Source organism: Alexandromys fortis, unplaced genomic scaffold (genome assembly GCF_014885135.2).
Source record: "Alexandromys fortis isolate MF-2015 unplaced genomic scaffold, M_Fortis_MF-2015_v1.1 scaffold_23, whole genome shotgun sequence".
Classification (NCBI taxonomy): domain Eukaryota; kingdom Metazoa; phylum Chordata; class Mammalia; order Rodentia; family Cricetidae; genus Alexandromys; species Alexandromys fortis.
Window position 1 is genome coordinate 1,821,836 of NW_026067907.1, and position 23,930 is coordinate 1,845,765.

The following is a 23,930-nucleotide window of genomic DNA, read 5'->3' on the forward strand; positions in this document are numbered from 1 at the left end:
ATGCAAATTCTGTTTGCCTGTTATTTTCTGAGCTGCCTCTTCATGCCACGACACAGGTATCCCACCCCTAGGCAGTATCCATAACAACCAGAGACAAGCAGGTGATGTGTGCAGGACTCCCATGCCTCTACTCCATGTCTTACACCCTAACCTAATATCCCTGACTCTACCCATAGGCCATTACTGGCTGGAAGTCAAGTGACTGCATCCATCTCCATCTCCAGGACCTGACACAATGCTAGGCATTGTGGGACAATGTGGGGTGGGGAAAGCTGCTTTCAAATGCCATGGTAGGAGCCAATGGGCTTCTGTGGTGTACCTTGAGCACCATGGCCCTCACAGCTTGGAGCTATGTTAATTGGATCCAGAGAAAAGAAGTAAAACCCTTGCATGACTTGGTTGTAATATTCTAGGCTCGTAGTGCAACTTGGCCAGCTGTGTTTTATTTTGCTGCTGCTGTTGTTTTTCCTTTTTAAATTACAAAGTAATAGTTCGTGGCCATGTAAATGTATGGTGTATACAGCAATGCGGTGGCTTATGGGCACAACATGGGGTGATTGACTCAAGCCATCACCTCACATACTCCACATTTTTCCATGGTGGGAACATTGGAAATTATTTTCTTAGGGATTTTTAAAAATAGAACTTTCTATTTTAGGTTATATTTACGCGAGTCTAATCAACTACAACCGAAACAGAGCAAAGCAACAAAGCCCCATAATCCTAGGAAGTGGGATTTTGTACTCTTGGCTCTCATTTCTTCATTCCCCTTTAGTTCAAAGCCTCTATAAACACCAGTCAAGGGAGCCTGAACTTCTCAAGAGCACGTTTATTGGGGAAAGCCTTGTGGATCGGCAGGAACAAGATGTCTTTATCAGAACTGCTGGGCAGTTGTGGAGGTAGCTCAGTTGGCAAAAGTGCCCATCAAGAATGCACGAGGACCTGAGCTTTGATCTCCAGAACCCATGTAAAACTCTGGACATGCTGACACATGCCTGCAATCTCCATGCCAAGGATGCCAAAACAGATGGGTCTCCAGAGTTCTCTGGCCAGTTGCCCTAGAGAATACCTCAAAAACTGAAGGGGAGAATTACTTCTGTAGATAGCCATTGCTGACGTCTGTCTTCTATATGTATAAATGCAGACATGCATAAACTACACACACACACATACACACACCATGCTAGGAAAAGAACATAATGTGTACTATCTATAATTGACTATCTCTGAGTGACTCCTATTTGAACAGCATCTTTTGAGTCACTCTGAGATATGGTTATCCAACACGACTCCCCCTCTGTAAGACACTGGGGAATTTGGAATCAATCTGCTTAGTTGAGCAGGAAGGTGTGTTACCTGATAGAGCATACCTATCATGAGTTATGTAATAACTAATATAAAATATTTCACTGCTACTACAAAATGGTTTGCTCAAGGGATGGCAGCCATTCCCGAACCTCAGGGCTTTATGCTTTTCTGTGGGGTATGTCCCTCTAATATTTGAAGGATGGGACACTTTATGACATACCCAGATGATTGGGAGAAGCAAGCAGCGCACACCCACAGAGCAGCAGGGTGGACTGGCTCAGTGTGGTGGCGCATACTCATAACCCCAGTATTTGGTAGACTGCGGAGGAGAGGTGGTTGGTCAGAGGCCAGCCTGGTCTACATAGTGAGACTCCAAAAAGACCCCAAAAAGGAGGTGACACAGCTTGAGAATGTGACCGAGGAGAACTTTGCTGCTGCCGGAAGTGGCCAGTTAGTAAGGAAAGACCCCAAGTCAAACACACTAGAGGTCTTAGCACCTGGCTCTAGAATACCAGAAAGTGACACTTCAATAATTATGTGTCTCTCAACATTGCAAGTATTAGAAAAATAGTAAAGGCCAGGCACGGTGGTGTGCACAGTTACAATTCTGGGCTGGGAGGTAGAGACAGGCAGATAGAAGGTATCTCTAGCACTCACTAGTCGCCAGCCCGGTGTGCTTGAAGAGTCTCTATGAGTGAGAGACCTCCCAAAATAATGTCTAAAGAACAAGAGCTCAGGTTATCTTCTGGATTCCACATGCACACATACCCATGCACACTTGGGCCCTGATAAAGGGCAATTGGTGATGAGAGATACAAAAGACAATGAATTTGGTGCTGGGACACTGCCTTCTGTGAAGTTTCAGAATAATGATGTCAAGAGGGATAGTGCTAAAGGTCAACAGCAGCTGTGAAGAAATGGAGTCGATAACAGAGGTCATTTACGATGTCTGCATGCAAGGCAGGTGTGGGCTTGGTCGGATTATATTGTAACTATGTAAGAGTCAAGATTTGGAAAGCAAAATAAGCCTTATTTTCAGGAAATTAGTAAAAGTGATGTTATCATTTTTCTTAATTCTGTCAACATCGTTTATTTTTTTTTCCAGATAATGGGAATGTGAGGTGGTAAGAAATGAATCCTTAAAAGGTGCCCAGAGATAGAACCAAAGCATTCCAGGGGCATGTTGCAATAGTTATCAAACTCAGTAGCAACAAGTACTGTGCCCATGGGGACTTTATCCTTTGGTTCCGCATCTGCAGATTTGACCAGCAATATACTGAATACATATTTCAAATAATCGTGTCTGTATTGAGTGCACACAGACTTCTCTCTTTCTCAATACTCGTTGAACAACAGCACAACAGCTACTTCTACGACATCTCCTTTGCAGTCTGTTGTAAGCAATGGGAGAGCCGATCCCAGCCATGGGAGAACATAAGCAGGTTAGATGAAGCAACACCCCAGTTTATGTAATCGTGTGCTCATAGATCTTGATCTCCACTGGGGTCCTGGACACAGCTCCACAGATACTACAGCATGATTTTAGTCATGATACACGCTCTGCTCTACCATGTTTACCTGGTTGTTCTTTAAGACAACAAACACTGGTATGTTTGATTATAAATAGGACTCACTGAAAATAAAGATGGAGCATGGTCCGAATTAGGTCATTTTTCCCCTCAGGCTATAATTTCATTGATTTGTTTGATTAAGCAGAGTAGACCCTGCCATTTTCTGTTTTATATAGATTAGCATTGCTCTTCTGGAGGGTCACTGAGGAGCCCTTGCTCTGGAGCAAGCTGCACTTCCTGGTAGGAAGCCTTTTACCTTAGGTTAGAGAGGCAGAGAGAGAAAGTGCTAGGGGCGGAGCAAGAATATAAGGAGGAAAACACTGCCAATGGCGGTGATGTCAAAGATAAAGAGACTCTGTCCAGGAGAGGAGCCAGGCCAGCAATGAAGAGATAGCAAAGGAGCTGAATGAACGGAGGGTGAGACCTAGTGGCCACAGCTCTCATGACACTATCAGTATTGTAAGGACGAGGGCTGGAAGTTACCGCGTGTGAAGAAATGAATGGGAGTCGGGGTTCCCAGCTGTGTTTTTCTCAGTGTGGCTTTGTAGTTTTCTTACACGTGCTTCTTCTGGACATAATCAACACAAGCTAATGCCAGGAAGGAAAGCTCAGGACTCTCAATAAAATCTCTAAAAGCTAAGCTGAAGTCAGAGAGAAAAGGGAGCAAACAGAGTGGAAACAAGGATATACACTCTTTACTTATCTTTGCCCATGCTTTCTGTAGAATACTACACAGCCATACAGAATGCAGCCTGGTAGCTGAGACATTCAGGGACAGAAGAAATTGTCCCCAACAAACCAGTACAAAATCAAGCAGCAATCAAGCCTGCAACTAACTGACCGACCTAAAAGATGTTGGCAAATTAATAACCCACTCCATTTCTTTTTTTTTTTTTTCGAGACAGGGTTTCTCGGTAGCTTTAGAGCCTGTCCTGGAACTCCCTTTGTAGACCAGGCTGACCTCGAACTCACAGAGATCCGCCTGCCTCTGCCTCCCAAGTGTTGGGATTAAAGGCATGCGCCTCCACCGCCCGACAACCAACCCACTCCATTTCTGCAACGTACCTGGCGGCCAAGAGTTCTCCCAGGAACATCTCAGCTCGATGGACTTCGTTCTTCTTCTCGGACATATGCTGTTTACTCTCCCCCAGGTTTTCTGTGCTTAACTTTTCCTCCATCTCATGGATCCACAGGCTCAGTTTTCTGTGCTGATCCTCAAAGCTAAAGAAAAGAAAACCGTCTTAGAGAAATCTTCATGTGTCTACTGCTGTCTCTGAAGCTAGGTTACAGTCTCCTCTTGTGGCAATGAAGGCCTCATGGATTTTCGGTTTACAGAGAAAATTCAGCAAGAAGCTTCCTTAAATGATCAGACTTTTACAAAGAAGACAGTGTTTGTGTGTGTGTGTGTGTGTGTGTGTGTGTGTGTGTGTGTACTGATTGGACTCTGGATCTTTGAAATCCAATAGCTGTTTGCTACCAAGATTATCCCAGCAGACATGAACACAGGCGGGGAAAACTGTTTCTAATACCCCGAGTTACCCAAATTGACGGAAACAGCACACAGCCAGGTCATTTGTAATTCAGGGGATACAAGTCCTTGGCTTTTGTTCCTACACAGGAAACAAAGCCAAATGAAACTTTCAGATGCCGTCATCGGTTATTTTATTAAGCTGTGATAAAGGCAGGCCAATATTCATTATAATTGAAACTCATAGTTCAAGTACGATTGTGTCTGCACCCGAATTGTTCCCACTAAGTCTTTGCAAAACACTTTCTGTGTGTAGTGAGAGCCACAGCTATTTTCACAACCTACCTCCCCAGCTCTGAAGCACAGTCCTGGAGAGCCTGCTTGTCTTTAAGGCACTGCTTCAGAAAAGCTTGGAACTCTTCATTGGCTTTTGTGATTTGCTCCTGGATGCTGCTAACAGTTTGCTTGGGCAGGTGTGCGTACAGAGTTTGTCCTTCCTCCGTGACGGTGTCCAGCTTGCTCTGCCCATCACTGACTGAATCCAGGACACCCTGGAAGTCGAGGTGATAGAGATATCTGCTATGATAAATGAGGTTCTTCATCACAGTGCTGAGCTGAGGGGATGAAGTAAGCGTGAAGCAAAGCTTAGTCTGCTGGGAAAGGGTCTAAGGAGATTAGATTGAGAAGGAAGCACGTGGTGGATAAAATAAAGGCTCCTAATTGAGGCAGTGTGAGGCAGGATGGCAATGGGGACTGAGGAGAAACCGAGAGCAGTAAGCTGGAAAAGAGGAGGTTCTCATGAGGGTCCTGTTCTTAGTGTTCTGTTCTTAATGCCCCAGTCCCCTAGCTCCGCTCCCATCTCCTCACTGGCTGGCATAGTAGTATGCCGACCAGATGGCCACACTGCCTCTTCCTTCTCTTCTCTCGTCTACTTTGCACAAAATCTAGTCCTCAGGATGGTCCTTCCTTTCTTTACATGCACCTCCTCCTCTGAAGATCTATGCCTGGGATTCCACAGAGCAAGGGAAGCCCAGAACTTAATGCTGTTCATGCCTCCAAAACTCCACAACGTTCCTTCGATTGTCACCTGGATATTTCTGTGTGGAATTCTACAATATGGAGGACAATTCTCCTCTGAATTTACCATGCCTCTTGGAAAACCAGACAGGTACATGAAACAATCACCTGGCTTCCGACAGAGTGGGCTATTGGCAGTATTCTATCACGCAATGGGTCAGATCATTCTCATGTTCCTAACAGAGTTTCTTATGGATATTTGTCCCATGGAGTGTAGGCTGGCATTAAACCTTATAGCCTCTTGTGTCAGCACTGAGTGCCAGGATTACAGGCTGGCACCCCCACACCAGCCCTCATTAATTTTTAAAAACAAACATTGGAGCTGGGAGTGTGGTCACAAGCTTTTAATCTCAGCACTGTGAAGGAGAGGCAAGTGGTTCTCTGTGAGTTCAAGACCAGCCTGGTCTATACAGTAAGTTCCAGGACAGTTAGGGTTGTTATATAGAGAAAACCCATCTCAAAAAACAAATAAAATCAACCAAAAATTCCCCCAAACCAAAAACATAAAATGAAGAAAATAAAACAACAACAAGAAAATCAAACAAATAAAACTCAAAAAAACATTAGTTTTGCAATACTTAGACTTGTGCTCTGTTTAGAAAAATGCCTGTGAAACCCTGGACAAAATCTCACTTGAAGATATTCTTCTGAAGGTTCATCTTGAATTCTGCTTGCAGTAGCCATCTTCCCAAATGCATATATTTTCTTCAGTCAATAAAACCTAATTAGCCTGTAATAGCCATTACTCTGGTTTAAATACATTTCTACATATAGGCCCCAAATTTAAACAAAATAAAATAAAACACAAGGTATGTTTTTTCCTTAAAAAAGAAGACAACAAACAACTCCCCAATAGTTTTAGAAAATATTAATGATTTTACTGCTATAAAAGTTAAAATAGGGCTGGAGAGATGGCTCAGTGGTTAAGAGCATTGTCTGCTCTTCCAAAGGTCCTGAGTTCAATTCCCAGCAACCACATGGTGGCTCACAACCATCTGTAATGAGATCTGGTGCCCTCTTCTGGCCTGCAGGCATACATGCAGACAGAATATTGTATACATAATAAATAAATAAGTATTTAAAAAAAATAAAAAAGTTAAAATATCTGGGTGGTGGTGGTGCACACCTTTAATCTCAGCACTCTTGAAGCAGAGAAAGGCTGATCTCTTTGAGTTTGAGGTCAGCGTGGTCTACAGACTGAGTTCCAGGTCAGTCAGGGCTACAAAGAGAAATCTTATCTCAACGAACTAAAAATAATAAATAAAGTTTCATTTTGAATGGCCAATGGGTTAAAAACAGATATAGACAGTTCCAAGCTTGCTTTTGTTTTCCTGTGACTTTCTTTCTTTCCTAACACCTTCTGATTCAACAGCCCAACTCCATAATTGGAAGAAGAAAAGATAGACCAAAATAAGAAGGCTCAGGCATGGAGACGGGAGGAAGCAGCCTGTGTCTGGCCCAAGGCAGTGAGTGTGTCTATGAAGGAAGGACATTAGCATCACAACATCTACATCAGCATCATGGCATCCATATCATCATCACAGCATCCATATCAGCATCACGGCATCTACATCAGCATCACAAAATCTACATTAGCATCACGGAATCCACATCAGTATCATGGTATCCACATTAGCATCGCAGCATCCATATCAGCATCATGGCATCCACATCAGCATCACAGCATCCACATCAACATTACGGAATCCATATCAGCATTACAGCATCCACATCAACATCACGGAATCCATATCAGCATCACAGCATCAACATCAACATCATGACATCCACATCAGTATCACAGCATCCACATTAGAATCACAGAATCCACATCAGCATCACAACATTGACATCGGCATCACAGCATCCACATCAGCATCATGGTATCCATATCAACATCATAGCATCCATACCTGAAGATCCTGGAGCCTGGCTTCTAGAACTTGGCTATCACCAGTTAGATCAGAAGAGTTTCTGGCTGCTATTTTTGCTCCTGAAAACCATTCTTGGAATTCCTCCATAGAATCTTTTGAAAATGAACAAAAGGAGAGATAAATCCAAAATGCTGAGTGTGCTCCTAGGACTGTCACAATAAATTATTGCTGTTTCCAACCCATTTCATCCTGCTTTTAAAAATACTTCAAAAAGAAAACAGTAAGATAGAAAATATGTGATTTACAGCCATGAGTATTCATGGTGGGGTGGAGAAGTTACCTCAAAGAGACTAAAAAGTAATAAAATACTTGGAATGTTTGATTTCCTTTTATTTTGGGAAAGAATTTGTAAGAATGCCAGGAGAAACACACTCAGGAGTGCTAAAGACGTGTGTGTGTGCACATGTATGTGTTTGCATGTGCTTTTGTGTGCATGTGTGTGGAGGCCAGAAGTTATACCATGTGTCTTCCTCTGTTTCCATCCCTCTTTATTTGCTGAGATAGGGTCTTTCACTGACCTGGGGTCAGACTTGTTGGCTAGTGCCCTGAAGGTGTTTAGCCATCTCTGCCTTCCCAGCACTAGGAATACATATATATGCCATCAGAGACAGCTTTTTGTGTACGTGCAGGGGATCCAGACTCAGCTTCCCAAGCTTCAACAGCAAGCGACTTACCCATAAACCCTCTCTCAATCCCTTAAAGAAAGATTTCCTTTATGGTCACTTCCTTGTTTTACTACTTTGAGAAAGCCACTATGCCCCCACATCAGAGTGAAACAAAGGTTCTCAGAATAGAGACAGGGAGAGGGAATTTTCTGGACCACATGGCTTCCATTGTTACGGCCTCTCCCAACATCCATGTTTACAGCAATGACTCATCCTAGCGTGAAAAAGTGTCCTTAGCTATTTGGGTAGCAGTTGCTGACCTCTTGAACAGAGGTAGTTCTTCATGTGCATAAGCTCTTATTTGGAAGATCCAGGTTAAGGTCAGAATAATCAAGATGGGTAGACTCCTGTTCTCTCAAAGAAAACATTCTTTGAGAGGCTAGAGCTGCTGGAACAGAACAGTTACTCAATCTCAGAGCATGAACGAATTTAAAACAATAATCAGACTTGAAGGTTTGCTCAAACTTTTACTGGCAGTTTCTGAATAGCCTTTGGTCCAAACAACCTCTCATAAGCAGTGATTTAGACTAAAGCCCTTCAACTCACCACTGAAGTGTTTTTCCAGAGACTCCTGCATGCTGGCCTGGGTCTGGGAGCATAGCTGGCTCGTGGCTTCATGTTTCTTTATTAACCCAGTCATTGCCCTGCCCAGGCTCTCCAACTCCACTGAGTGGTACTTCCGGCACAGACCGTTGAGATTTTCTTGGGTGGAGCTGATGTTATTTTGTTGACTTTGAAGTTCTTTTTGTATGTCCTAGGTGGTAAAAGTACACTGTGAATATACTCTGCAGGATGCTTATCCCACTAGAGAAATAATATCATTATTTCACTCTGGTATTTTTTAAAATCTGAAATTAACAATGTAGAAACTTCCTCAGTTGTGTATATTCGTGGTTGGGATTAAAAAAAAAATCTTTTAACCTGGCAGTGGTGGTGCATGCCTTTAATCCCAGCACTTGGGAGACAGAAACAAGAGGATCTCAGTGAGTTCGAGGTCAACATGGTCTACAGAGTGAGACAACAAGGACCGTTATATAGAGAAACCCTGTCTTGGAAAACTGAAACAAACAAACAAAACCATATTTTATATATGGTAAGGAGCTATATTCATGAAACCTTATCAGAGTGATCACCTAAACAAGATATGCACAATGACAATACCAGGTGACAGCTCAGAATGGATGGAGGGAATCTCATAAGGCCTCGTCCCTAGACAAAGAGCTACAGGGAGTTCATGACTGCTGAGACAGGGAGATTCAGTCTTCTCTAGGGTCAGGCTCCCTGATAGCTTATCCAGTACCAGTTGGTCAGCCCTAAACACATGTACATATGATTAATATTAAATGGACTCAGTAGGTTATACCCACACAACAATAATAATAATTTAAGAAGAGGTAGGTTATGAATTTGGGAGGAAGGGGGTGACATAGAAGGAGTAGAAGGGGGAAGGGTTGGGATAGTAATGATGTAAATACAATAAATAAAATACTTAAGCATATATATATGTAAGCTATATATATATTTGTATATAGAAAGAGAGACAGAGAGACAGAAAGAGACCTTTATAGTGTCTATTTTTAGTGTGTGTGTGTGAGAGAGAGAGTGTGTTGTTGTGTGTACAAGTATGCATGCACATGTATACGCATGCATGTGGAACTCATAGGACAACTACCAGAAGCTTTCCATGTTGATTTTTGAGACAGGGTATCTTATTGAACTGCAGTTTACCATCTTTTTTGAGACAAGGTCTCTCATTGGTCTGGAGGTCACCTTGTTTATTTGAGACAGGGTCTCTGGCTGAACTGACTCAGCTAGGCTGGCCAAGTCCCAAGGACTTACCTGCCTCCAACCACAACACTAAGGTTACAATTTTGAATCAAATACACAGGTTTTTTTAGAGGTTAGTTTCCATCCTCAGGCTTATCCAGCAAGCAGGTTACCAACTGAGCTATCTCCCAGTCCTGTATTGATTCTTTAATGAAATATGCCGGTCCCACTTGGTAACAAACAGCTATTAGCAAGTGGTTAGAATCTGGGCACGCACATGCACACGCACGCAATTTGCTTAAAGCTCTATGTCCTTATCTATAGCTTAGTATAAAACTATGCTAAGGAAGAGCAGGGCCAGGGCTGGAGAAATGGCTCAGTGGTTAGTGTCCATTCAGCTCTCTGAGAACACCCAGTTTGGTTCCCAACACTCAGGTTGGGTGGCTCACAAAAACCTGTAACTCGTACTCCGAGCCCTCTTCTGTACTCTTCTATACTCTCTGGGTACCTGGATTCACACGTGCAGAAACACACACACACACACACACACACACACACACACACACACACGGAGAGAAAACAATCTTTTTCAAAAGAACAATGTTGAAAAGTCAATACGATATGCATACTGTACAAACACTTGAGCAGGATTGTCATCTGTTAACACGAAGAGAGGACGTAGGATGATTTCCTTACTTAAAGAAAATCACAACATTCTACAGACGAAAGTGTTCAAATTAAACACAAAGATAATTAAGTGATGATAAATCATTTGAGACTCAAAAATTGATACAAAGTCAAACAGGCTCCTCACAGTCTTCACCCTTTTACAAAAAGATACACACACACACACACACACGCACATGCACACATACACACACACACATGCACACGTACACACATGTAACTGGCAGGCAGGGCCGACAGCAATGCATTCTGTCAGCTTTTTACCCGTCTTTCGCTTTTTTAATGCTTGCATTTACTTCTCATGCCACTAACTCTGCCGGGAGGCTGAAAGCAGACATTATGTGTTCATCACAGTCACAAAATGGGAGAATAACTTTAGACTTCAAGTAGAAACACAGAAGGTTAGTTTTGGACTTACCTTGACTTTCTTCAGCCCTTCGCAAGTCCCAGTTTGGGTACACCTGGCCAGCGATTCCTCCACGTTGATCAGCCACGTTGTTATGTCCTTAACAAACCTCTCTACTTGGGTACTCTGAGCTGTGAAATCCTTCAGGGTTCCCTTTGCTTCCTCAGTGGTTTCTTTGGCGTGCTCCAGTTTCTGCCGTAAGTCTGCTTCTATAAACTGAATATAAGGCAAGAGTTCGTGAAAGTCTGGGAGGACCAAAAACACACTCACCCGCCTGGAATTCTGTTTACGCGGAACTCCATTGAGAACACATTAAGTTCACCATGGAAGCCTCTCCAGTACTAATAGCTTTTCCCAGGATGGAAAACCAGCGAGTGTGGGCTGCCAAACACATTGAGTGACGGCAAAGAGCAGGACTGCAGCTAGCTCTGGACTTCAATAGAGTGTGGTTTGGATGGGGGTTCCAGGGAAGGGAAGAGTACATCCTAACAGCGAAGCTGGACCAAAAGTCTGCTGTTAATTCTCCACAAGAAACAGTCACACAGGCCTGCCTGGATGTGATGATTGGAGGAACCCCGCCATAAGGTTTAATGGTGAACCGATTTTATCCCATAAGATTGCAGTAGGGTTATTTTCTTTCTTCTCCTAAGATGAGCTATTTCAGGAAAGCTGAGTTTTGTGGCCCCCAAGTTAATAAAGGGAATTACAACTACTCTAAACCGAAAAAGGTCTTAATCCCACATCTCAATGATCAGTGCAGTTTGGCAAAATCATCAAACATAAAGGTTTGATGTCTTTTCTTAACTCCTGAATCAGAGCAGTTTTGAGCAAGGAGCTAAGAACCTCCTTACTTCTTGCGTTGCCATGCTTCTATTCCTGCTTGGCACAGCTGTAGGATCTGCAAGCCTGGACGGGAGGGAGGTGAGTGAGGTATTCTGAACTGAAGACTCATGGGTGAGTGTGAGCTGCCTCTCATAACCTCACTTCTCTAGGTTTATGGGTCCTCTTAGGAGGGAGATGCCCTCATTGCTGGACCCCAGCTGAAATCCCTCGATGAACCTGTACGTTCTATACTGTCTCTTTATTCTGTTTTTTCTTTTCTATGCCCAAGGCATCTCTGCATCCATCCCCTGGAGAGAGTCCTTAGACAACTTAGCTGCCCTCACGCAGTGGGCTCAAAGAGCGGTCTCTTCCTTTACTCATAACTTCCAGGCTGAGGCCACATAATGGTACTCACCCCCATCCCCCCACTTTGCCCTCCTCATCTGCTGCCGAGATGCAGGTTACCCAAGCAAGCATTTACTCTTTGGCAAATACATCAGAAATCAGCCAGCCTGCCTGGCAGGGGTTTAGACACCAAATGTCGGTGACTGCCAACTGTAGGGCACAAATGAAGCTGCCCCTTGAACAGCGTCACCGGAATTCTTCTACCTATACTAGAGGACAGTAAAGGCATCTCACATGTCTTCCTTGGGGTGGGGGATGGGTAGGGTGAAAGAGAAGATACACAGGAGCTCACACCCCAAAGCCTTGCTCCAGCCTCGCTCTGCAATAGCTTATCGCCCTCTGCTGTCCCAAATATATGTGACAGTAAACATCATCCCTTCTTCTCAGCTGTGACGATGACTGCCACTTCCTTGGCTTCCTGTGAAGCATCCAGCGCTCCCATCCATGCCTGGGATCAGCACCAAGCATAGCTAAGTCAGTTAGAGAGAGAATCAAGGACAATGAGGAGGGAAAAAAAAAAAACCATGAACACCTCGAAAAGAAAGAGACTTCAACCAGGAGCTGGCGAGGTGTCAAAGCATACCGACCACACTGAGTGCTTCTAGGGCTCGCGCCTGAGAGAAGCCCAGGTTCCCTGTCCAACCCAGTTCCTTCCTGGTCTGCGTCATGGTTCCTGGGACTGGAACCATCAACAGGGCCGTGAACAGACATTGGCAATCCTAGCTCTGTCTCCTAGCCCAGTTATGGTGTAAACGGGTTAGCACATTATTAGTAAGAACACGTATTCATTGGGGGGGGGGGTCTATTTCTGTCTAAACATAAAATGCACCAAGAAACAATCAGGCTGTTAATGCATCCACAATTCTGTAAGGAAAAAAGAGCTACCCTTATGATATTTGGAATGCAAATATGCAACAAATATTGACACAAATAATTTTACTGATGCTAATGTTTAACCCCTGTATATGTTGGATAGAATTATGGTGATACAGACATATACACACATGTATAGGAACACACACATATTCATTTTGTATTTTGGAAGTGAAGATGTGATTGGCTGGTACGTGGTATTTACTACAAAAATCATCTTTTGCTTACCTGAAGGTCTGTGGGTGTTTCTGGATTTTTCGTTAGTTCTTTAAGGTCATTGATTTTGGAATGCAGTTCTTCCAATTTCAAGGCTTTGTTTTTAACTTCAGACTATGAAAGTAAAGACACAGGGGAAAGGCATCATGAATCCGAAGACCAACAGACTACACTTGGCATCGCATGTGGAGAGATAATGGTCATGACGCCATTTTGAAGCAGTATTTAGAAGACCTGCTCAACATTTTCACTAGTATGGAAACTGTTACCATTAAAGTTCACTCTGAATAAGAGGGTATGTAGGAATCTCTCTCTGTCTTCTCACCCTCTTTTATTGGAATAAAATCCCTGGAAAATATGAAACACTGACCAAAAGCATTGAGTCAGTGAAAATTTCCACTAGGCTGCCATTTATTCATTAGCAGTGTTATTATTAGTTACTATGGCAACACTAAAGTCTTACAGAAGCAAGCTAAAACAAATGCACGCCAGGACTGCTCCGCGACTATCAACAGCACACAGAAGGCACGCTTCAAATAAATATTTACAAGACCTTGAAGCAGAAATAATTTCGGCATTTGCTATTTTACTTACCCCTCCCCCCTTTCAATCAACAATTAACATACAAACAAATACCAAACCAAGAATCATTATTGAGCAAAGATGCTTATAAACTTCACAGTTCTGAATCACAAAAGAATGTTTAATACGAGAGCTCTCTCAGCTTGAGAAACAGAACCTAGTGCTTTGGGACAACAGAATTTCCAATGACTTGAGCTCAGAAAACAATTTATTGTGTACAATATGGAACTCACTCCGGGCTTGGTGGCTTTTTACAGAACAAGCTGGGTGTTTAGGGAATTCACTTGCTGACCCACACTCACTTAGAGCATGGTGTGAAGTGTGAAGAAAGGGCTGGCAGTAGGAAGGACAGAGCCAGGTTCTGGGTTGGTTCCAGGTCACTGATTTAGTAACCGATGTATCACAGGGTCAGCAACAAAAAACCCATCTCTGGGAGACTGAACCATGCCACACAAAATAAGGGTTTGAGGCACACAGATAGCCAAGTTTCTGCAGTCAGTACAAGAAGGCTGATTTGATAACAGCCTGTCCTATGAGAACTCCTGCTGCAGTATTTACCGTCACTGCAGGTTCTAAGCATGGTGTCACCATCCTTGTGGAGCAGGAATGCACCATAGAATAGCACAGCATTGCATGGCAAGCCCTGTGTCTGGCATCAAGAATTCAAGGGTTTAGTGCATACTAAGGTGTATAATAATAACTAGTCAATGATAGTTATTTTTTTGCAATATGGTCTTGCTACATGATTAAATTACCCTCTAACCTGCAGCCATCAGTCTGCCTCAGCCTCCCAAGTGCTAAGACGACAACTTTGTGCCATCATCTGACAAAGAAAGATAAATTTTGAGTATGCACTAAATTTATTTCTATCAAATTTATTTAACTGTAAGTTTATTACAATTAGACTTTTTAAAGACTTGTTTTGCCTGTACATGTGTGTGTGTAGTGTGTGCATGCCTAATGCCCACAAAGGACAAAAGAAGGTACTTGTTCTGCAGGAACTGGAGGCCATATCAACATGGGTGTTAGGAATTGATCTAAGGTCTTCTGCAAGAGCAATATACACTCTTACCACTAAGGCACAATTCCTGTTATCCAATTTTTTCTTTTCTTTTTTAAAATTTGTCTTTTATTTTATGGTAAGGGTGTTTTGTCTGCATGTATGTCTGTGCACCACAGGCATGCTTGGTTTCTTCAGAGGCCAAAAGAGGGTCTCATATCCCCTGGAACTGCTACAGATGGTTGTGATCACCATGTGAATAATGGGAATTGAACCCAGGTTTTAACCACCAAGAGAACTCTCCAGCCCACAATTAGCTTTTTCTTATGTGCATTTAATTCTGGATTACATGGTTTCTAGCAATCACCCTTTGTGAGCCTAAATACCCAACTCCAGGACAGAACACTCTCCAAGTTGTAATACTAATTTTAACAGCAGTAGTAACAACTAAAAGGGACCTTGGGATTCTTCACTATGTCTGAATGTTTAGTCTGTATAGTTTTCTTGAGTTCTGATACTTTTAGACATTGAAATTATATTACAAGAGCTCTCAAAAACTATTAGAGTCTGAGATTGCCCAGTAACATAGACAGTACAGTTAAACCAGACTACAGTTGTTACCTGTCAGGTTCTTTGTATGTGCCAGGTGTGGGGTGTAGGGGATGGGGGCTGTGGGGTACCAGACTGCAGAATGTGAATAGGATCTTCCCTTCCAAAATGACAGTCAATTACATGCCTTTTGAAACAGCTCTCTCTCTTTAACCTGTCTAATTTCTAATCATGTCCCTATTATTGCTATATGGTTTTTCAATTGTGTGTAATATGCATTCACATGTGTATGTGTGCAGGCACATGTGAAAGTCTGTGCATTGTGTGCAAAGGCCAGAGGTCAGCATTGAGTATCTTCCTCAATTACTCTCCACCTTATAAATTGAGGCAGGGTCTCTCACTTGAACCCAGAACTCATTGTTTTGGGGAGTTTGGCTAGTGAATTTGCTCTGAGGATCTCCTGCCACTGATTCTTGGATATAGGATCATAGGTAGACCACCACACACACAGAACACATGAGAGCTCTGGGGATCTAAGACCAGGGTCTCATGATTACACCACAAATGCTTAATCTGTCATAAATACCGTGACCAAAAGCAACTTGGGGAGGAAAGTGTTGGTTTTGCTTATACATCTGTGTCAGCATCCATCACTGAGGGAAATCAGGGCAGAAACTCAAGAAAAGGAGGCAAGAACCATGGACAAAGGCTTCTCATAGGTGTGTCCCTGTGTCTTGTTCTACTTGCTCATTCATACAACCCACCTGCCTAGGGATGGTCCCTCCTACATAAGTCATTAATCAAGAAATGCCCTAGAGGCTAATCTGGAGGTAATTTCTCAGTTGGGGGTCCCTCTTCCCAGATGGCTCTAGTCTGTATCAGGTCACACAAACAAAACAAACAAACAACAACAACAACAAAAACTAACAAAAGCCCCTCAAACCCCCAAAGCCAAAAAATTCCCAACTAACCGGCACAATGTTTGCTAAGAATTTCATGGATGAATTTTAAAAACCAACACAATAAATAGGATTAAACGTAGTTTAGAATAAATAACCAACCAAGCACAATTTTTCAAAGCCTGGGTACTTTCTAACCATTAATATTCTTCTATTACCATAAATAAAATACAACACAACACCAAACATAACCGTGTTGTAGGAATTCCTACTGCCAGTAGCCTTTTAAGTTACTCGCCCACTTGGGTGTGTTCTCTTATACTATTTATGCTGATGTAAAGTGTGCGTCTGGCCACTTTTCTGGCTGCAGGATTTGATTGCTGTTCCTCATTCCAGTAGAGGATTGTGATCTGTAAGTCTACCCCTACATAAATAACCCTCTATCATTCTCAATTTTGAGCGAGTGTAGGATTTCTTTTAAGCATCCTTTTTTATAACCCCAGCTCAATGTAGATGTTTCTTTTCTGAATGAAGAATAGGCACAAACTGTTACAAACACTCCCTGTTTGGGTTTCGCAAAGGAAAATACCATATTTACAGAATAATTGGAAACTTAATGTACTTTTCTTTTATACTAAGTTCCTTAATAGGGGTTGAATAAAAACTGTCCCCATATGCTAATGTATTGTAAGACTTGGTGGCCAGTTGGTGGCACTGTTTGGGAAGTATTAGGAGGGGAAGCCTTGCTGGAGGATGTATGTCTGTGGGGTGTTTATACACTGGCCCCACTTTCGGATTTCTCTTTCTACTTCCCGTGTGAAGATGAACTGTGGTGGTTTAGCCTCACATTCCTGCTGCCGTGCTCTCTCTGCTAAGATGGACAGTATCCTTCTCGGAGCTATAAGACTGAGTAAGCCTTTTCTCTCCAAAGCTGATTTCTGGCAGGGATTTTATTACAGCAACAGAAGAGTGAAGAATATAAGCCCCAACTAAGAAATAATTATTAAAATTGCTTAGCTAGGGCCTAATAAATTTTTAGAATCAATAGTTGAAGTTAGGTGACTTTTGCCTTATTCCTCTGTGTCTTTGAAAAGCAGAACGGACGTAGGAACACCCATTTTTCTCTCTCTCTTCTTCCATATAAAGGCATGCCCTACCTCCACTTGTATGTATTGTCATTTACCTCAAATTCTTTCAGAAATTCTTCAGCTCTGAGGCTGTTGTTCAGGTCACCGATATTTTCAGCCAATTGTGGAAGAGAGCTGTTGGACCATCCTTCAATCTCATCTTTACTTGAGAGGACATCATCCCAGATGGATAGGCTTACCCTTAATCTGTCCATGTTTTCTTCAATTCTCTCTGATACCTGAGAAAGGAAGCAGGCGCCAGCTCATCAAAATATGAAGTTCTTGAACCCTCATTCCCCCACCAATGCTTTCATGATAAGAAAAATTATATTCTGACAAAATTTCAAAAAAATTATTGTACATTTATTAGTATACCTTAAATGCCAACCAATACATAGACTAACTTCATCAATGGGAGAGTTGTTTGAGTTCTGAGACATTCACTTTTCATTTGTAAGTTGGGGTATAAATGACAAAGGGTATGTTAGAATGCACAGAAGTGTCACTCACTGGATAAGACTCTACAGGACTGAGGTCCATATAGGATGGCATCGTATTTTTAATTTTCTTTATTTGAAACTCATTTTCTGTGTACAGGTGTTTTGTACTTGTATGTATATGCACTACATATGTGCAGTGCCTAAATAGGCCAGAAAGGGTCATCACATGTCCTGGGGCTTGGGTTACAGATGGCTGGGGGCTGTTCTGTGAGTGCTGAGGATCAAACTTGGACCTTCCACAAGAGCAGCCAGTGCTCTCTGCCTCTGAGTCATCTCTCCAGCCCTGTATTTATTTTCTAAGCACTTTTATTGGTAATGCTGTGGTATAGGGACGGACATTAATTAGATTTGAGCATATCTGTGATATCGAAAACATTTAGGGTCTGGCCACGGAGTTAGTGAATGATGGTGTAAGAACTGAAAGTCAAAGTTCTAAAATACAAGCCTGATCTCTTCAGTGCAAGACTACAGCCTCTCTACCCCAAATTCATATTTACTGCAATTTAATTTTCTATCACTAGAAAATTAATATGGATATGGATATATTATTCATTTTTTATCCACAACGCCAGCATTTTGAGAAGGGAAATGTTCTAAGTTGTGATTTGTCATGCTTGTAGTTATCAGATGGGGGACTCTTGTCAGTAAGCTTTGTCAAGTAGCTCATGCATCTGTCTTCTCTCTCCAGCTATCATTTTTCTTCACTTTGGAGTTAACTCTGAAAACTGGAACCGGAGTTCCAATCTCTGGTTAATCCTCTGCCCATTTGCCTGAAAGAACCTGCATGTAGGCCGCGCACAGACTCCAGGGGGCGCTCTTACATCCAGCCACTTGTCCAGGGTGCTTTCCATGTCAGTCTTGACCAAGCTGAAATCTCCGCTGTGGACTTTTTTCAGCTCAGAGAGCAAGTGTTTGCCTTTGCTGGTAAAACTGTCCAGCTCTTTCTGTTTAGAATTCATTTCGTTCCTGGCAGTTTCATGCTGTGGACATAAACATTTCCTTAATTAGTTAAACAACCAGTGATGAGGGTTTAAAAACATTAGCCATCTAAGACATGTATTTTGCTCAACTTTATGAAGAAACTAATGGTAATATGTGAACGTGTATATATACACACAGCTGAGATATACATAAATACAGATATATATTACATATATAAATCTATAATTTTCTTGAATTAAAATTTTCTAAAAAAATTAGCATTTTTAGAAAAAGAGTTGAACTGCTAACAGGAATTATCCACATCTAGATGTCAAACAGGAAACAATTGTGCAGAGGGGAAAATGCATAAATGAACATTGAAGACCACTTAAATAAGTGTGCTTGCATTTTACCTTGGCAAAGACCCACTTCAGGTCCTCCTGGTCCTTCACGGTAGCTCTCATAGCAATGACATTGCCAGCACTTTCCAGAACTTTACACACAGCTGACTTCAGATTCTGATACTCTCTTATTAAGTCAATAAGCCCACAGCACTGCCCCTGGCTGTAATGATTAAAGAAAGTATCACTTATCACACATCAGGAAGGGACTGCGTTCTCTTGAATTAAACCTAATATATCAATACACAAATGCATTCAGAGATGGGCATGGGTACCAAGAGAAAGCCATGCTCTCCCCACTGAGATCAATACTGTTGTTAGTTTATTCTGCTAAATTCTAACTCCAGTTTCCTCTCCAACTCAATCTTACATGAGGCACCCAAATATTGCAAGTTTTAAAGTGTTTTTTTTGTTTAATGCTGCTTAGGTTATTTTTTGATTCTATAAGTCGAAGGGAAGGTGGGGGGAAAGAAACCAATAACAGATAAAACAAAACAGTGTTTATGTGACATGGTTAAATGAAGAACTTCTGTTTAAAGTCATCATATAAACCAATCCTAATTTTCTTTCAAATGCCTTTGAATATGATGCAATAGGGTCTGAGGCTCACTTTTTTAAAAGCAAATGAGTGGCCAAATGTCCCAGCATCATCCTTCCCTGAAGAGATCCTCTTTATCAACTTCTCATGTGAAACTGTCAACAATGAGCTGATTGCGTATGAATGAGTACATTTATCCATCTTATTTATTTCTGCTCCATTTAATTATTCCTCAGCTAAAATATCACAGTGACCAAGGTAATGTGAGCCTTAGAATTAAATTCCTCCTTAGAAATAAAAGAAGATACAGTTATGCATTCCTGTTTGTATGTGCATGTGTGTGTGTGTGTGTGTGTGTGTGTGTGTGTGTGTGTGTTTGTGTGTCAGCCAGATTTTAATATCGGCTCTTTTTCTCAACTCATCTCTACATTACTTTCTGAGTCAGGCTCTTTCACAGAACCTGCCATTTTTTTCCTGACTGATCATCTAGCAGGCCTCAGAACCCTCCCGACCCCACCTCCCTGCTGTTGAGACTGCAGCATACACTCAGCTTCATGTGGGTACTGGGCTGGTGCTTTAAGTCAGGGCTCCATACTACAGTAAACACTATCCAATGAGCCATCTTCGCAGACCCACCTCCTCAAAAACAATGTCTGATACTTAGTTATTTGTCTTTATATAGAAAATTTTTAATTGTTTGTCTATAATTTCTATAAAATTATGTAGAGATTCAGTCTGGGATTATAAAGATATAAGAAACACTTCAGCAACCACAGCCAATTTTAGTAAACATTTAATTAAAGAAGACACAAACACACAGCTAAAGAGAACTATATACCTATCATTATCAATCGCTAGGCAAATACAAATTAAAAACATGAGATACTGCTATCTGTGTGTTAGAATGGTGACTGCTCAGTCACATATGTAGAACTGGACAGTAGTCAGTGTGGGGAACAATGCGTGCCTGCTGGAGATTTTCCCTGCATGGTCCAGATACTTTGTTGAAATTGCTTATCAGTGTTTTACACATTTAAGCATATACTTACCCAGAAAAGCAGTGAGATATAAAATCTTATGTAAAAACCATCAGAAGTGTGAATGCCCATAGAGGTTTAATATTTAATGATCTGAAAAAGACTCCATTTGACCATCCATGAGTAACTATAGTGCCTGTGGCACATCCATTCAATGGAATTTGTAGCCACATATTTTAAAAATGAACCATTCACATGCTGTGGAAATTACTTTAACTATGTAAAGATGTGTTACACTTGTTTATACTGCAGACTATTACTTTAATGGTGTGAAGGTCTGTTGTATTTGTTTCTGCCACTTTTGCTAACCGTGTAAGGAGGTGTGTTTAATTATGTAAAGATGTTGCATTTGTTTCTCCTTGCCTGCCTAAGGCACCTGATTGCCCTGATAAAGATCTGAATGGCCAATAGCTAGGCAGAGAAAGGAGAGGCAGGGCTGTAGGCAGGAGAGTAAGTAGGAGGAGAAATCTAGAATGAGGGAGAACAAGAGAAGAAGACAGAGAAGAGAATGAGGAGTAAGAGAGGGACAGTCCTGGAACAAGAAGTCAGGCAGCCATCAGCCAGCTAGACACAAGAAGCAATGAAGGTAAGATATACAGAAGGAAGAAAGGGAAAAGCCTTGAAGCAAAAGATAAATAGAGAGAAACAGGTTAAGCTATAAGAGCTAACAAGAAAGGAGCCTGAGCTAAGGCTGAGCATTCAAGACTAATAATTGGGCACTGGTTGGTGGTTCAAAAAGAAAAAGCCTGGTATATCCAGAGAGAGAGAGAGAGAGAGAGAGCGAGCTGGGAACTGGAGGGAGGGACAGAGATGGACTCTAGTGAGACATGAGGGGGTTTCCCATTGTTGGAACTGATAGTGTCGAATTTGATAGCTGAGACTACTAAATAAATTTGTCATAGAATTTCCTAGGAAAAAAGGGGGAACTTTATAGTAAAATGTGTACTTTCAAGTTAAAATTTAACTAACTCAATTACAGGTAATATAACTGAACAAGTATAAAATTCTAATTGTAGCATCCCACAATGACGGATAATTACTGCTTCCAGGGAAGCTTTTTTTTTTTTTTAACATTACTTCACATGCATTTGCATACCAAGAGAACAACTTTAAACACCGTTCTGAAGTATTGCAGTTTTAGTGTTGCTAGCAGAGCCTAGAATACCCAGGGCAATTTAACCATTGGCCACATCTTCAGAAAGCAATAGGTAACTTGCAGTGTTACAAACCGAGTTGGAAACTTTGACAAGTTCCAGAGAGACTTACTTTTCATGAATCAGTCTTTTCGTGTCCTCCCAGGTAGCTTCTAAGCGGTTTATCTCCCTGTCCACTTCAGGGGCAAAAGCCACGTCCTTCTGGGCGATTTGTTTTGCTTTGTCTTTCAGCCAACAGAGCTCATGCTCTCGGGAGTTTAATTCATCCTCTAGCTGGTTGAAAACTCGCAACCTGTAAACCCAAATGTTAGTTCAGTGCTAACCTATCAATACTTCCTCTCTCTAACTCTGTGACCTCAGAAAGCACATATTAACACAGCCAGCAAAAGTCTCAACAGAGCAATTAAATTCATGCATATTAACGGAGGGAGAACCCTTAAAATAGAATTTTGCAAAATGACCAGATATCAGAAAACACTGAAAGTCACCCTTACTCTTTATGTGCAATGTTTTATTGAACTTTTATCTTTTCCTCTGTTTGGTGGTAGAATAGTTCCCAAAGAAGGCTAACGTTATAGGCCAAGTAGGTGAATTCCTCTGTTGCAAGGTCAGCATAGGAAATCTTTCTGAGCAGTGGGGTCCAGGTCATAAATAATTATCCTTCAGTATTACAGTTTTTTCATTTAAAGTCAAAAGAGCACCATCAAAGTTTTATGAAAAAAAAATCCACTATTAAAACCTAAGTTACCTTCTTTAATAAAAGATTACTGTGAGAAAGCAATCCTGATTTTCTGTCCCCTAATACATCATCATTTGCACATCTGTAATATGTGGCCCTATAGGAGGCCACCGACGCATCCATGCATTCTGGTGTTGTGCTGTAGTCTATAACATACAACTGTTCACAAGGTGGCTGCAGGCGGATGTCCCTGTTCTCCACACCTGGCAAATGCAGGTGCGAAGTGCCTACAGCAAGCAGTACAGGGAGTTAGCCATATATCCAAGACTGGGTAAATCCAGAAGTTTATTGTAACCCTTTCTCAGCCAATGTGTGCTTTTGAGCGGAGTAGAGAAGTTGACAGGGCTCTTGAGCCCAACTTGGGCCTTCATCTCCAGCAGCTTGAGGATCCCCAATCTGCTTGGCCCGAGCTGGCCAGAGAGGATTGTTGCTGTTTTGTATTCCCAGTGCTGCTGGTAGCTTCTAGGATGAGCTACAGGGAGCAGCTCTGTGCCTCTTTACTTGGAAATTTAGTTTAACTTTTTTCAGACCTTAGTCTTCCTTGCTAATTTATTGTTAAATTCATTCGATATCATAACAGATGACATAATAAGAGGCCTCCTGTAGTTCTGAAGTAAACCACATTCCTGTCTCGGTTTCCTGTCTGTTCTGATTAGAACTGGATGAGCGACCGTTCTTGGCAGAGACAAGGATCCTCATTAACTATGGACGTTGGTGTAAGTACACTTAAAGTTTCTCTGCCTTCAAAGCTGGAGACTGAACTCAATATCTTAAACAGGGACAAGGTTCTATTGATAAAGTAAAAGAAGATTGTATTGGAGTCTACATTCATAGATGAAAGTCACTTCCAAATTTACTAAAGGAACTACCTCCTGGCTCCTTTGCTTTTTCGCTGAACACTCCGGGGAAAGCCCCAACTTCACTCACACCTTATTGCCTGTCTCCTGCTTCCCTCTAGGCAAAGAGTTAAAAACCACTTGGTTGACTGATGTCACTTTCAATGAGTGAATACGGACTTCAGAGGGCCACCCGCCTCTCTGCTAAACTGCTCTTAGCATGGGAGGACCAATGTCTCCATTCCCTGTCCTCTGCCATTTGTCTCCTACTCTCAATGAGCTCGCTCCAGGCCTTATTGAAGCACTGGTAACCTGCCTTTTTAGGGAGGAGCCTGCTGATCCATTCGTCCCTAGAACCATACATTTATACGAATCTCTGCTCACATTCTTTAATTTTAAAAAAAGATTTATTTTTATCTTAAGTGTATGTGTGAGCACTTGCACCCTT

At 41.9% G+C, this 23,930-nt stretch overlaps 1 protein-coding gene across 11 annotated transcripts in view; it reads right to left on the bottom strand.

Annotated features, from left to right (window-relative positions):
• Positions 1–23,930, bottom strand: part of Syne1 (spectrin repeat containing nuclear envelope protein 1) — a 461,878-nt gene that overhangs the window by 251,853 nt on the left and 186,095 nt on the right. For all 11 annotated transcript variants that reach the window (XM_050135800.1, XM_050135794.1, XM_050135793.1 and 8 more), the window contains 10 exons: positions 22,020–22,199; positions 19,191–19,341; positions 18,678–18,836; positions 17,413–17,595; positions 13,212–13,313; positions 10,896–11,099; positions 8,570–8,777; positions 7,338–7,450; positions 4,693–4,898; positions 3,945–4,100 (listed from right to left, as the gene is read on the bottom strand). In XM_050135800.1, coding sequence (XP_049991757.1) covers positions 3,945–4,100; positions 4,693–4,898; positions 7,338–7,450; positions 8,570–8,777; positions 10,896–11,099; positions 13,212–13,313; positions 17,413–17,595; positions 18,678–18,836; positions 19,191–19,341; positions 22,020–22,199 — 1,662 coding nt within the window. The remainder of the gene's footprint in view (positions 1–3,944; positions 4,101–4,692; positions 4,899–7,337; positions 7,451–8,569; positions 8,778–10,895; positions 11,100–13,211; positions 13,314–17,412; positions 17,596–18,677; positions 18,837–19,190; positions 19,342–22,019; positions 22,200–23,930) is intronic.